Source organism: Coenobita brevimanus, chromosome 73, assembly GCF_032717465.1.
Source record: "Coenobita brevimanus isolate Jiangsu-jjx chromosome 73, ASM3271746v2, whole genome shotgun sequence".
In the NCBI taxonomy this organism is placed as follows: Eukaryota; Metazoa; Arthropoda; class Malacostraca; order Decapoda; family Coenobitidae; genus Coenobita; species Coenobita brevimanus.
The window spans coordinates 35,336,276-35,352,244 of NC_137026.1; the positions used below are offsets into that span (position 1 = coordinate 35,336,276).

Here is a 15,969-nt window from a genome sequence, read left to right on the forward strand (position 1 = left end):
TCCATTTAGTGTACTACCAAAAAATGAGCATAGGAATCAGTATACTTATCTGGAACTTGTGTGACATATTTACCTAATGCTTTTGATACCTGTGGTGCAACAGTGTTTATGCAAGGTGGTGCCCCCTGCCACACTGCAAAATCGGTTGTGCAGCAGTTTAAGGACTGTGAGGTTAAGTACATTGCTGATTGGCCTGGGAATTCTCCCGATTTGAATCCACTAGAGAACCTCTGGGCAATTATAAAACAAGGCTTAAATGTTAAAGACATCAGTTCTGTGCCAAACTTGGAGGCGACAGTCTGTGAACAGTGGAACAAAATACCTCAAGAACTTATACGAAAGTCTTCCACATAGGCTCAGTAAAGTCATCAAACATAGAGGAGGCAGTATCAAGTACAGTAATTATAATTAAGGTGTGGTATTTTTCTTTTCATTCTTTTAATTTCGTTTTTTTCTTTTTCTTTTTTAACTTCGCATTTGTGTGCGCTGGCACACTTTAATGAATAGTGCTGTATATACTGCAGACCCAGGATGGGATATATACCTTTGAGCCAGTAAATACGAGGGTCTTATTCTCTTTATCTGAATAATCAGCACCGTGAAAGAAAACACGCCATGGATATTGTTTACAACCAGTTCTACCTATTATTTTATTCAAGAATACTCTGTACATATCAAAGAACCATTAACATACAAAATTGCATTGATAAGTTTGCTCCAGTGGACACAAGGGGAAGCTACCACACAAAAGGAGAAATGAGTCTGTATGCTTAAACCCTGGAATCTGGTATCATTTAATTGCAGTTTATTCTTGCTTGTTCCAGTCTATTTTATTAAGCTAAGTGACAAGGCCAGTGAAAGCCCTACCTAACCCCTCCAGTTCTGTCCTTGAGGTAGCAAGAATAATACACTGACTAAGTTATACAACTGTGATTGCGAAGGTAAGTCCCCATTTTTTTCTTTTTTTCTTTCCCAATCACTGCATTATGTGATGAAGAATGAACATGTCTGGCCTCTGTATCATGGCTGACAGCATTTTAATGTGGTATGCAGGCAGACTAAATGTAGCAGCCACTAACACTCCATTAGTCACTATCAAAAGAGGCTTGCCTTACTGTTCACCATGTAAGTACACTTGGATGTATTTTTCATTGTACTGCTTCTATCATTTGATTTTATTCTGCTGGAGATGTTAGACACAGACTTCAATAAGCCCATCAGTCTTTCACACTAAATATCATCTGGTAGCAGGAAGAATAAAATATAAGATATGTCAATTGGATTCAGGAGTTACGGCTAAGGACCATATGGTTAAGCCTCTTAAACCTAGGTGATGTCCTTTACAATTGCTGCTACCAGACAATTTAAACTCAGGAAAGGTTTCTTGTGTAGTTTATTAAGGGTATATGTAACCTCTTTAATAAAAAAAAGAAAAGTTAAACTCCAGGCTCAGTGGGCTAAAATATCATGAAGGGCAAGGTAAGTCCCTTATATCTGGCCACTGATGGAATGGCTGTTGTCATCTGATGTGAATTAGTCTGCATCCTACATTACGGAGTGCAGCCAGGGATGATAGAGAAAACACGCAAGTTCTGTCTTCAACAGCTGCTTCATTTATGTCTCCCTGAGTGCTATTTACCTCTTAATTTATTATTACTGTTCCAAATGGTTCAGTTCAGCTTACAAAAGGCCTTTTGTATTCTAAGGAGTCTACTAAAACTAAGCACCTCCAGCTCTATCTTAAGCTGAAGAAACTAATCTGGATGTTGCAAGAATAAACTTTAACCAAATAGCATAGGTTGAGCATACAGCCTTAAAACTGGAAGGCCATGCAACCATTCTGTCCACTGCAGTTACACCAACATCACCCACACCTGCATACTGCAATGGTACCCACTATTTAGACACTTCAAAGTTACTCTACGATCAACAAATAAACTACCATGGGGGAGGGGGGGAGGTAATTCAATTCCTTGTTGTTCAGAAAATTCAATCTCACACCAGCACTATGCAAACTGCTACATTAATAGATGCACACTTGTCCGACACTTGAAGTTCTAATTGTGAGGGCTCTTCCTCAATGAGGCAGGAATCAGATCTGAAAAGCAAACCTGTTCAATCTTGTAAGACTGCAAGAACACCCCAATTTCCTTGGTCACATTCTAGGCAAGTACATTTTGTCACCAACAATGTTTTGCAGTGAGAAATGGCCTGCCCAGAACATGGCATAATGAAATGCTGCATTATTCCTCCCAATTTTCTCCTGATCTTTTTGATCAGGCAATAAACATCAGATCACCAATTTCCAATTCTAGCCTCATTGTAAACAGGCTCACAGACTGTTGTGAAAAATTGGTCATGTCAGACCCATATGATTACAAACCGAAACGACACACAGTAATGGTAGTCGTTTAACAGACTTGAAGTTCATTGTAACTCCTTCAATCCGACATATTTTCTGTTTCATTCTTATCACCAGATGATGCTATGAACCTCTACATGTGTTGATGAATGTTCCTCCTCTGTTCATAGAGTACCTACTAAGTAGTCTGGGTGAAACAAGAATAAAACAAAAATTATGTTCCCAGAGTGACGGGTTTGAGCTGTTACCAGAAGTGTTGGACTCTTGCAAAAATGAGGTAGTGGCAATTTCTATACTCCTCACAGAGGAAACTGAATACCTTGATGCCGGTACCACGTTAAACCCATCACCAAACAAATTATCATAATGCTACACAGCTGAGCTTCAAAATGCACCACATGAACTTGTAACTATTTGTACTTCTGCAAGGTCTGCAGGAAAACATGCTTTAGACATAACTATTATGTACAATATTCTTTACCGTACATCCCAAGCATAATTGAGCTATGATTGTAACCAGGATGTGTCAATTATTTAACCCCTTTGGTATAATGATACCTTTTATTTTATTCCTTTTTGCCAGGCAAGTCGATTCATCTTTGATGAATGAAACATATGCTGACACAGGAAATATCAACTAACATATTGCCAATGCAGGTATTGTGCCGGGAATTGAACCCCGGACTCCAGATAAGTGCCAAGCAGCTTTCCACTGTACTCTGATCAGGTAGAACTTGTCTTGTTGGTGCATATTTGTAACCAAGGTACCCCCACCCCCACTGTGGGCCTGAAAGGGAAGAGAGAGTCTCTTGGCACTTAGTCAAGCAGCTCTTAATCATATCCAGAGCACATTCAGCAAGTCAGTATGTCATATAAGTAACCTGTACTAACAGGACTTGCTGGAAGTGCTTTGGGTATAATTAAAAAGCTTCTAATTGGCCGAGTGCCAGGGGATTGTCTCTTTCTTTTCAGGCCTCCATTGGCGGTGGAGGTACCTTGGTTACAAGTATTTGAGAAGCCAAGACAGCTATTACCTGGTCAAAGTACAGTGGAAGGTTGCCTGGCTTTTATCTGAAGAGTTTCCGATTTGATTCTTGACACAATATTGGCAATATATTTGATGATTCAGCTCCGGAAAGATATTTCAAACTGGTTAAGACAGAAAGTTTCACTACAGGTAATCTACTAAAGCTCCATTAAAACTGTTGGATAGTGGCAGGGATGCTGGACAGACCCCTTCATGTGATGGCATTGACAACAGTGTTATACAAATGTCCCTCAATACCCACCGTATCCCCCCAAAAACGGAAAGTGAACTGCAGGAGATAAAAAGCTTCAGCCTGTAGTTCACTAGGTTTATATTCAAATAACCCTGAGTCCAAAGTGGCAGGAATGAATTTTATAGGACTTCAATATACTGAAGGGGTTAATTAGACAGGAAATGAACTTTTACATACATACGGGAATAATAAATTATGAAAGGAATAACAAACTATGAAATAGAAACTTGTATAAACTGAAGTAAAATGCAACAGTGAACTGAGTTACGTAAGTATGAGGAAGTTACATAAGTATGAGGAAAACTGAACTGAGAAACCAACTAGTCTCAGAAAAATTAACCCTTTTCATTTGGTGGCATCTTTTATCATTTTATTCTTGCTGTCTCCTGATAGTACTGGGGGGGAAGGGAACTTGAGACCAAAGGGTCAAGAGTTCATGCCCTGCCTGGGTAGCTTGTAATCGGGGGATTGCGAGTTCGAGCCTCGCCCGGGCTGCTGTGCCGGGAGTGGTAGCTCACTCCTGTAACCCTAGCGGGGCTATATAGTCCAATACAGGGCTTAGCTCGGGGGAACTCCATTTTTTGCCTGGGTAGCTGCCCTGCTGGGGGAGGTAGTGCTTTCCTGTCACCTAGCGGGGCTAGATGACCTATGAGGGTTTAGATTGGGGAATTCATATACCCATATTAAAAATGAAAATAAATAAAAAATTCCTAATAGGACTGGAGAGAGATGCTTTCACATGATAGCACTGAATCTGGGCACAGCAGCAGTTATACTAATCTTCCTTACTTCCCTCTCAATCTTCCCCAAAGAAGAATGGACTGTAGAAGGGCAACTACATGCAGTCCACCAGGACCATATTCAGATAAATCTGAAGTCACAACAACCTCTAGATTATTTTATTTAATCATGGAGGGATCTCTTAGTAAAGGATTTAAAAATTCTTTGTTGATTCTTTCAGTGAGGATACTGTCAAAATAAACCTGGTGTCAGTGAGGCTGAAGGCATTGTTGTTATTAAATTTAAAGCAATACCCCCCCCCCCTTAAATTCAGACTACATCATAAGACACTTTCAGACCAGCAGGTTTTCTACTATGCCCATAGTATCTGCCCCCCTCCTCCCCCTGCCCCTTACCAGAAATCTCGCCATAAGTTGAATAAAATCACTGGGAGGTTGCAATACTAAATCTGTAAGACTGCCTGATTGAAGACATTAACCTCTTCATTCCAAGGACATTATCAAATGATTTGCTCTAGGTACTGGTGGGAAGGGGGAGGGGAAGTATGCAGTGTGTATAACCCCTCCAGTCTGAAGAATTTTTTTCGATGATGAATAATACTCTGGTGATGGGGGGAGTAGCAATAGGATTAAGCATTATCAAAACGTAGGCTCCTGTACCCATGTCTTAAAAAGGCTCCTGAAACCAAGTCTTCTGGGGGGGGGGGTAATCAAATGATTGGTGAAAATTTCATGGCACAGGCAGTCTTCTTTATAAGCAGGTTCATTTTATATACCGTACACTTGAACTTCTCAAAATTGCACTTTAAAATACCATTCTTTATTTCTCAGGTTTAAGCATATAAAGTGGAGGTATGCTGAGTTTTTTCTATGCTTATTAGCATCTTTTTTTTCTTCTGTTTTACAGTGTCTTAAACTCAGCCTTTACTTGTGGAAGACACTACCTATATAAAGCAAAGTAACCAAGTTTTACCTCTCACCTCTCTTGTCGTGGTCTTTGAACTGTCATGGTCAGTAAAGGTATGTTACACTGGCTGGTTATCCTCTTCTTAGTAGTTATACCACATTTGCTGGGTCTTCTTCCTCTTCTTCTTTTTAAAACTCCATAACAATCATCTGGAAAAAGAAGAGATTACTAGACTTCAGCTTTCCATCTTAACCCCCTTTATTATCTCTTTCCTATCATGTTAGGATTAACCTTTGGGGGGGGGGGGAACACTTCAAACAGGAAAGGTGATACTGGCAGCAGGCTTCATTAAACCATATATTAGAAAGGGGCCAGAATAGATAAGTGGTAGTGCTTGCAGTTCACGACCATAAGGTTGGTAGAGTCCACATCAGGGTGACGTATTTCTGGTGAGAGACGTAGCAGTCTCTCCAAGGATCTCTCCTTGCCTTGCAGAGCTATGTGATTCGTTGGTCCTAACTCCAAAGATTCTTTCTTTCATTTTTATTTTTTATTTTTTAAAATAAATAAGTAGAGGTCCATACTAAGCTGAATATTAAAATTTACTTGACTGACTGGAGGGGGGGGGGGGGGGGGACTTGTTGGCTGCTTATGCTCTAGTCAACTCTCAACCAAACTTAACAAGAACACTCACTGATACAACACCTGAGCTACAGCTTTGACTTCAGCTTGCCCATGAGCTTCTCCAACTTGAGTGCCTTGCCCATATCACCACTGATCTTCATCTTGCCAGTCATGAAGGCTGCTGTTGGCTTAAGGTTTCCACTAAACATCTTAAAGAAGTCATCACTCCTCATAACAAATGTAGCATCAGCCTTGGTGGTGGGTGGGTCTCCCTGGCCACATGATCCTCCACCATTCTTCAAGTCCAGATACCACTTGCCAGGCTCATCTCCTGTCACCTCAAAGGAATATACAGCACGTGTGTTGTCCACTAATTCAGAGCTCAGGAAGCTTTCAATATGAGCAAACACCTGAAAGTGAGAAAGGTAAGTATAAGGGATGGTACAGAAGAAATAAAATGTAATAACAAAGGTGCAACCTGCCAAGGCTTGTCTCCCATCCCCTCAAAGGAATATATTGCTTGTGTTCTCCAGTAATTCAGGACTTGGGAAGCTTTTAACATGACTAAATACCTGGGAGAGAGATTCTTAAGTATAGGGGATGGTACAGGAAAAGTAAAATATATCATGACAGGTACTAATTGCCAGGCTTTCCTCCTTATCACCACAAAGGAAAATGCTGCCTGTGTGTACTCTAGTAATTTGGGACTCTAGATGCTTTAAATACTGTGTGAATACTGGTAAGAGAATATATAATACAGAAAATAGCTCAGCAAAAGATCACATCATTCAGTTACATATCCCAGCTTCCTGCACTGAACATATGGCAGGCAAACCTGAATTATCATCCATCATCACTTTAATATCCCATCCTGGCTTCCTGCACTGAACTAACATAAGGTGCGCAAACCCAAAACATCATTAGAGCCATCAACCAAAGTTTAAATCACCTTACTGAAGAATAAAACGAGATAAACTGATAACAGCCAGAATACAGGTAAGACAAAGAAAAAAAAAAAATCGGCATTCAAGGGAACACTTCCAACACATCCACCTGTCACTTTCAAATACCTTCCTCCCTCCTATGATGCTAGTCACAAAGAAGTGCTAAAGGTGGGATGTATACCTGTAGATATCCACTAAGCTATATGAAATAAGGTGCAAAAAGATGGAAGTTTAAGGTCAAGGTGATGTTTCATGTATTCCTGCTGCCTTCACACAATTTCATTCAGAGAAATTTTCATAGTGAAGGGGTTAGTGGGGCTATATCTAACCCCTCCAGTTGGGGGGGGGGAATCCATGTTTCCTTGTGCTCTGCCATTAGGCTGCCCTTTCTCCAACTCGCCCTCATCATTCATAAACAATATACTATCAAAGTGATGGGATTAATTTGTTCTGTTTCATTTATAACTACTACAGTACAACATGCTTGCATGTGTCAGCCTTGGTCACCTAATGATGTCTCTCCATGATGCTCGATTTCTGCCAACCTCCCTATTCAGTCCCTTATCCCTCATACCCAGTGGAGTCACACTGGGCAAAAGTGGCTAACATGTTAGCCACTTTTGTGAGTTGCTTTCATTTAAACTTACCTCCTTCTCTAATTAAATATTTCATTCACAGTGAAAAAACATTTTGAAAAATGATATTTAGCTCATCTGAGTCCTTCTCACAACAACAAACCTCCCAGCAAGCTGAATCCCACTGACTGTTGGTCATTCGGCTCACAAATACGGCTAACATGTTAGCCGTTTTCTGTCCAGTGTGACGCTGGCTTAACTATGTTTAGCAGTGGCAAATACAAGACATTCCAAACAGCCCTGCTACACCCATCTGATGTGCGAAACCAGTGGATTGCAGGCCAAGTTGCCCTTCTGCAGTCCACCAATTTTCTTTTGGGGAATGCAGCTAAGCTGCCCAGTTATATCAGAGCTACCACATTAAGACATCTCTCTCTAGCACCCGCCGAAGCACATAAGCCTTCACTATGGGGAGGAACATGAGGTACATGTTACTGGTCTTGCCACACTTGAACTCATCTAAGCCACCTGCCCCAGCCGTGGGTGCCTCTGCGGTGACCTAGCCGCCAATGAACCAAGATAAGGGTCTATGACCAGCCAACTTCCCATGGTGGCATTACATAATTGGAAAGCCTAGTCACCACTTAAAGATTTACTCTACAGGAACTCAACTAAAACCTAGTCACCTCTTGAAGATTTACTCTACAGGAACTCAACTGGGTCATCTCTCCCCCTCCTGCTCCTACTTCCTTAGTGTCTTCTTAGGTTAAAGGAGATGACCAAATTACTCCCCTTGGTGGCATTACATAATCAATCACTCGATGCATACAAACTCCCACTGAAGAACAAATCTTTGTACGAACTCACCTGAGCCACCTGTCCCCCTCCTGCTGCTCCTTCCTTGGGTGCCTCCTGTGCGATCTTGCCATCCACAAACTTAGGCTTGGCTCCTAGACTGGTGGCCTTCTGTACTGCGCTGGCATCAAACTCGTCCAGGAAGAAGTCCGGCAATAGTGGGTATGCTGTAGATGATGTAGCAAAGTTATTGCCCTCAGTCATTACCTTTCTCTATAAATGATTTCTATCTACCTTTTATCTATTTGCCTATCATCCACAGCGGTGGCCTGGTATAACACACTGGCATCCAACTCTTGTCCAGAAGTTGTGGGTATACTGTGGAAGTCAGTAAGTTATCATCATCATCATCACTGAATTCCCACTCAAGAGAATGGGGTGAGGAAGGATCCAAAAACACTAACAAAGTACAAAAATACAATTATGAACACAATAAGGCATTCTGACTGCCCCCCCCTCTTCATTTTTTTTCCTCTTTCCCATCCAAAGCTAGGCTAAGGTAGGGGTCCAGAGAGCACACAAACAAAACCTAATTTTTCCTCTCGTCTTTCCTTCCATTTCTGTCTTACTTTCCTTTATTCTTTCCTCTTCCTTCTGTCTACAGGTGACTCTACACTGAGTGACATGCCAAATGGTTTCCTGTGCACCAGGAAACCAGTTACTATGCTGGGTGGTAACCATATAACCAAATTATGGCACCTGGGGGTTTAACGGGTAATTATGACGCTCCAGTCAGATTGAGCTGATGCAGGTTTATATCCAGGGGGTGGTTGGGGTTTATTGCTCACATAATGCCACTCAGGGACAAGTGAGGTTGGTCACTCATCTTAAATGTTGGGACCAACTTGCCTAGCCCCGGGCTCCTAGGCTCCTCATGGGGCAACACACACACACACACACACACACACACACACACACACACACACACACACACACACACACACACACACACACGTGCACACACACACACACACACACACACACACACACACACACACACACACACATATATATTCATGACATCAGGAGTACAAACATCCCTCAATTAGCAAAACTCAGATCATTCAAAAGCCATATAAAAATCAATTTCCTCCCACCCTGGAAAGACCACATATTCTTTCAAGTAACAGCACCCTCATACTGTAATAGGCTATATATAACTACCTCTCAACAATGCTACGTCACACATCCACCCTCCTCACACCCTCATCCTCTCCTCCACTCACTTGGGTCAATGGCATATTTATCAAAGTCTGTGACCCCCTCTGCTCTCAAGACATCATCATCTACGGCAAAGTTGCCAGTGTACGAGCGCGAGTCTTTGCAAAGCATGGCGTACGCAGCATCGGCCATGATCTCTGGGGTTCGGCACTGCTTATCCACCTCACTTCCTCCCAGCATTTCCATTGCGGCCGTGATGATGGCTGTGGGGGAAGAGACAATGAATTACATCGACTTCACTTTAACCTGGCCTAAAACTGACACCTGTCCATCTTGAACACAGAGTTGTAGCAAGGAATATTAAAATACTATCTCCCAGAATACAAATACCATGTTGTAGTTACATTGTACATGAAATTTTCTCATATTCTACCATACTTTCCACAGACTTCCTTACTTTACATCTTTCATGACTCCAGCTATTACTAATGTTATCCAACCTATGCAATCCATGTACAGGGTATGTTCCTTTACAGTTCCAAATTTACTGCTCTTCCTCTGGACTTTTCACTCATGCCATAACAAATGCCCATTTTGTAGCTACATTAATATGGGCAATAACATACCATTCAGTCCTCTCGAAGCCCCACATATGACAAATTATACAACACTGCAGCTTCACTAGGGCAGGGATGAAGTACGGTATAAGTGATGCCACTAAAACGAACCAAGTTTATTACTGGTATGTCCATATAATTCAACTCTGAAATTATGTTTAGCCATGAAAGTTATATTTCAGGAAGTCTGCCCTTAACTATGTAAAGGAGTTTTGGAACTGCAAGACTATAACCTGGATCGGAGTCAAACATAAATCACAAACACAAATTTCAGAAAGTCCACCCTTAACTACATAGTGGTTTGGGAATAGCAAGAACATAACTGGACTGAGTTAAATGTAAAACATAAACACGAGCGCTTCAGTGTCTCACCAGTGCGGGGCCAGAGAGCATTACAAGCAATGCCATCCGACCGGAACTCCTCAGCCATGCCCAGCACACACATGGACATCCCGTATTTAGCCATGGTGTATGCCACGTGGTCCTTGAACCATCGTGCACTCATGTTCAGTGGCGGAGAGATGTTCAGAATGTGTGGGTTTGGGCTCTTCAACAGGTGAGGAATACACACCTTGGAACTGGGAGGAAGAAAAAAAAAGCTGATTGTACAAAACTTAAATACAGGTACTGGTTTATCAAGTGAGATGGATTGTGTTTTTGCATCACAACCTAATCTACATATCTATTGCCAGCCACCTTAAACCCACATGGGGTGGCCACAAACTATTTGCCTCCACCTAATCTTAATCCAACAAAAAGGCTGGGCATGATCTTCAAAAAATGAACATATAATCCATTATAACCATAAGTTACCATAGGTTTTAAAAGTAGTGTTCTGTTCTTACATGGATCAGCCTTACTCAATTGGCAACTACTTTTCAAGCTGGAAAAAAAAAAAAAGTAACTGAGTGGCATACAAAAATAATTACCAATAAACAAAATTAAATCATTTCTACTTTACTTCTGAGACCTTCTGATGATTTTATACAAACTGGTAAGGATATCCTATACTGAAATGGTTAATGAAGGCTGTAGCTAACCTCTTTATAAAAAAAAAAATGTGGTGTGAATGAAACAAACTCACACAAGATAGGTTCCCCTTGTGTTGATCTGGTGCATAAGGTCATAACGTTTCATGGGTGTGTCCTGTGTGCCGGTGAGGGAGATGGCACTGGCGTTGTTCACCACTACATCGATGCCACCAAACTGTTTTACAGCATTCTCCACCGCACTTACCACTGAACCCTCATCTCGCACGTCCACAATGCACGGCAGGGCCTGTCCACCCACTCCCTCAACTGCAGAAGAAAATTTGGTAACAAATAATAAATCACCCTTCTGATGTCCTTCTCACATAAGGTTGGGGTAAGAATAGGTTCAGAAAGTAAAGAGGGGGGGATCCTACAAGATACGGGGCCAGAGGTGGGTTACCCTTGTCCAAGACATTTAAGATGTCAAACCAAGCAGCTCCAATACCTGGTCAAATATTCCTCAACTTCCTTCAAATCCCTCAAAAGGAGGATGGTGGACAGCACATGAAGGGTAACCTAAGCCTGTTGTTCCCCAAGTTCACCTTCATGTGACCCCAGGGCCACAGAAACATAATCTGGCTTTACATTCTGAAACAATTATTTAATTCAGAATGTAATGTCAAAGTGATAAAAAAGACTTCATTAAGTGGGAGTACTGTACGTACTTTCCTTAGCTGCAGTGAAGATGGTGCCAGGCAGCTTGGGATGTGGGTCAGCTGTCTTGGCGGCAATGACTATGTTGGCACCGTCACGTGCCGCCTTCAGTGCGATGGCCTTGCCGATGCCACGACTTGCACCCGTGATGAAGAGGGTGCGCCCCGCTAGCTTCCTGTGTGACAAAGAAAGGAAAAATGTCTATAATAATACAATAAACTGGTTACTGATATGGAGAATGTGCTGTATTGAAAATCTGCAGATTTTCCTCAGGTAAACTTGCAGATGATACTGTGTTGTTAAGTGAAGACAAAGGGGAGCTGCAAGGCTTGGTGGATGAGTTTGAGACAGTGTAAGAAAGGGAATCTAAAGAATGTAGGGAAGAGTAAAGTTATGGTCTTCAAGAGAAGTGAAGTCTGTGAATGTACAGTGAGGTTGGATGATGTGGAAATGGAAAATATGAGTGTGTTTAAGTACAGTACTTGGGTAGTGTGACACGTAAGGATGGAAATTTAGAGGGTGAAGTGCTTGAAACGGTACAAGGAAGAAAGGTTGCTGGTTCCTTGAAAGCAGTGATAAACACGGAAGTGAGCATGGACGTGAAAAAGTTACTATGCGTCAGTATTGTGACACCAAATCTAACGTATGGAAGTGAAGCTTGGGCGTTGTTGGAGGCACAGAAGTCGAGTGAGCAGCAGCGGAAATGAGTTATTTGAGAGGTGCCTGTGGAGTCACATGGCGAGACAGACTGACAAATGAGGATGTAATGAAAGCGTTGTGGTGTGGATGTGGATGCGATAGGAAGCATTAGGAGAAACATACTAAGGTTGTTTGGCCATGAAGAGAAGATGGAGAGTGAGAGACTGATGAGGAGAGTGTATGTGAGTGAGGTGGAAGGGGGGGAGGCCAAGGATGAGATGGAGGGATGGAGTGGAGAGGTATATGAGAGAGGGGGGTGTGAACTGGGAGCAGGGCAGTGAAATGGAGAGGGACAGGGCGACATGCAGGCGATTTGTTTGTGGCCACCCCTTACAGGATTAACATGTCTGGTAATAGATAGAGAGATAGAAATTTACAAAGAACTGCCTTTCTAATACTATAGCTCTCACCTGTATTGAAATGGGTCACCTTAACTTGGCCCAGATTTTTGTCTAACTCACAGCACGTTGCTCAGTGATAAAGGCAATGCTATGGCTAGACATCTTTTCCACAGCACTTATTTGTGTTTAGCATCACATTCCATTGTTAACCTATTTCACAACTCAGAATTCAAGGAGAGATGGCAATTTTAGGCCAAGTTAGAGTAGCTATATGGAGTACAGCTTCTTACAAATCACTGGGAAAAAGACAACAGTGCTCAGTGGTCCACTTAACATCACTACTTGGAGGCCCATCCCACTGACTTAAATAGATGGCAATACCATAGTATAAAAACTCTGCATCAAGTCCTTGCAATTAGCTTCTTACAAAACGAGGCGACAAATAACTGCTGAAAGATACTGAGGATATGCAATATTACTGGTGCTGTATATATAAAAGGAGTGTGTGACATACTGAAAGGGAGGGAGGGAGATGAGAAGAGTGAGTGGGGAAGGAGGGAAAAAATGGGGAGGGAGAGAGAGAGAGAGAGAGAGAGAGAGAGAGAGAATGGAGGGTGAGTACAGTATAAAAGTAAAGAATGAAGAAAGGAATGGAGTAAGTATACATACGAGAAAGAAAGGAAGGCATTGGAATGCGCAAGTATGGAAGCGAAAGAAGGAAGGAAGGAAAGTGACAGGGGTCCGGCAGCAGGCAAAAGGGAGGAAGGAAACTGAGTAAAAAAAAAAAAAAAAAAAAAATTAGAAGAGGAAGGAAACAGACAAAAGGCAAAGCATAAATGAATGAATGACAGAAGGAAAGAATTAACTTACCCAGTGTTCTTCACCATGCTGCTGCCACAAGAGCGAGTACAGAAATAATCTCTCATAAACAACACTTCAATCAGTGGCAATCAGCATAACGGAACTGACTGCTTATCTTGAGATACCACTGTGTTATCTATCTTATTCCCACATACAATCTTATATCAATCCTCTTTTTTTCTTCTGCCCATGACTATCAGCTCGTTACTTGGTCAGTATGATGATTTTTTTTTTTTTATCTCAATTAAATGGGCCACACTCCCATTCACTCATCAGTCATGCTCCTGGAATCTTGGCTCATTAACTGACTACCAGTATGGTACTGATTTTGCACAAGATCCACCACCATGTTATGAAAACTCCACTGATACCATTACACCAGCCCTGAATGAGCCTTTATATTCATTCTATATGGAGCATGGGTATTAGTGCCCAAGTGGTGGATTGTGACTGAATTTGGACTGTAAGACACCTGCAGGACAGAATATAACGTCAAAATTTCTCGTTCTAAATACAATAGGTGACGAAGCCTACTTTTAACTACAAGCTGCAAACAAACAATTTGATAAAGCACGAGAAGCTCCAACTTGACGTACCAGCGAGAAGTTATTTACACGAAGACAAACAAGTTGAGCCAAAGAACTTCCCTTCAAGAAATACTGACACGTGGAAACAGTTTGCCAGACAGGGTGACAAAGCTAAAAGTGTCCAGTCATTTGAGAAACATCTTAGATAAATTCTAAGATAAAACTAATCAGATACAATTTGAAGGGCCATTACTGACCATCTTTGGCTACCACATAAATCTGAGCTCCCTAGGCTGTGACAGTGACGATTTGAACACACAAAACTAGCAAGACCTGTGTCAGTACAGTAAGGTTTAGAGGAGGCTTCTTAACATGGTGGGGCTGATGGACGCTGTATCTAACGCCAGTATTCTGGAAAATTGCTCAAGGTGAATAAAATACACGAGAAAAAGCCGTTAATACCAGGCATATAAAAAAAGCTACACTGACAAACATAATGATCAACACATGAGGGTTGACTATAATAATAATAGTAGAAGCAGTAGTAGTAGTAGTAGTAGTAATGAATTCTCTGTAGCATCATAAAAGCCAAGAGTACCCAGTAAATAATTAAAACATATTATCTGGTATTTGATGGAAGATATCAGTTAGTTTCTACGGTACCAGTAGGTCTTAAAAATGACAGCTATTGCATTATATGTCTGGTCAATATTTTCTCTAAGAGCTCCTCTATTTTGGTAGCTTCCTCTTTTTAACCAGCTTGTTTTTGTCCTCTGTGGGTTGATTTCATACGAACCAACCTCATCTAACCAAACAGGATAATAGTACACTTAGATGGCATTACTTCACTAGGCATAACAATTGGTGTCCATCACTGACCTAAAATACTTGGTCCCTTTAATTACATAGGCAGAGACAGATAAGGTTAATTTAATATCTCAAAACACATTTCTGACAACCACTGAAAGAGGAGCCTGTAAGGTAAGTAGGTTACAGTATTGATCACACATTTTTTGGCCAAACTTTATAGAGATTTTACACAAACCAACTCTGGCCTAACCATGAAAGCTACATACAGTACTTTAGCCCTAACCTCAGCAAGATGAAAAATACAGTTTGTTGCTTTCAGTCTTGTTAAGCCTACTCTGTCAATTACATAAGGCATACCAACTACTTAGGATTTCCCATCTCAACATAGACATTTACCATTACAGTAAGACGCTATCTGCATTAAGATTATGAAAATTTTGTTTCTATAATGTTATAAATATAAAGGCACTGACCATACCCATGTCTTAATTTACAGCAGCCCAAAATTAATATTCTTCACTTACACAATTTTGTTTGACCAGTTACGCTTCTCAAATCAAAGGGAGGTACTGTCCTAGCTAACCCCTTCTTTAAAAAGTGGCTCTCTCAAGAATATAGGCATAAATACAATATAAAAAATACAATCTATAAATGCCAATCGTTGTGGGGTTAAAGTTCTCCTCAGCTGTCGGCAAGTGGGAGGGTAATTAAAATTCATATATACCCAGTAAAATACATTATCACACCAATCCTATCCCCACTTATTACCCTTCAACTCCCATGCACGTCAGTATTATTCACGATTTTCTCTCAGCTGCAAGGAAAACAAATAAATTTAAGGTCTCACCCGGTGTTGATCATCGTCGTTGTGGTTCTCTCAGGCCTCAGCCTCAGGGTCAATGGCTTATCTCCATCTCAGTTCGGTAGTTTGACCAATTGATAATTTTTGGGTTTTCACTACTTACAATGGTTTAGTTATAT

The 15,969-nt window shown here is 41.3% G+C and overlaps 1 protein-coding gene across 2 annotated transcripts; it reads right to left on the reverse strand.

Annotated features, from left to right (window-relative positions):
• Positions 1-5,301: 5,301 nt before the first annotated feature.
• Hsdl2 (Hydroxysteroid dehydrogenase like 2) lies at positions 5,302-15,850 on the reverse strand. 2 transcript variants are annotated; one of them, XM_080278494.1, is made up of 8 exons: positions 15,836-15,850; positions 11,762-11,925; positions 11,150-11,363; positions 10,438-10,643; positions 9,514-9,711; positions 8,300-8,454; positions 5,995-6,323; positions 5,302-5,498 (listed from the first exon to the last, which is right to left on the reverse strand). In XM_080278494.1, exons 1-7 carry the CDS (start codon positions 15,847-15,849, stop codon positions 6,000-6,002), a joined length of 1,275 nt encoding a protein of 424 aa, XP_080134620.1. In that variant the 5' UTR covers position 15,850; the 3' UTR covers positions 5,302-5,498; positions 5,995-5,999. The 2 variants fall into 2 exon arrangements, with proteins under 2 accessions (XP_080134620.1, XP_080134621.1); XM_080278495.1 differs by having other exon boundaries at positions 5,984-6,323.
• Between the last annotated feature and the right edge of the window lie 119 nt (positions 15,851-15,969).

Excerpts from the sequence above, each read along its gene's own strand:
- Hsdl2 (XM_080278494.1), bottom strand. Across the intron at positions 11,364-11,761 it reads CTTCACTGCAGCTAAGGAAA|TTGAGGGAGTGGGTGGACAG; the intron begins GTACGTACAGTA and ends TTTCTTCTGCAG. Across the intron at positions 9,712-10,437 it reads TGCTCTCTGGCCCCGCACTG|CCATCATCACGGCCGCAATG; the intron begins GTGAGACACTGA and ends CTTCCCCCACAG.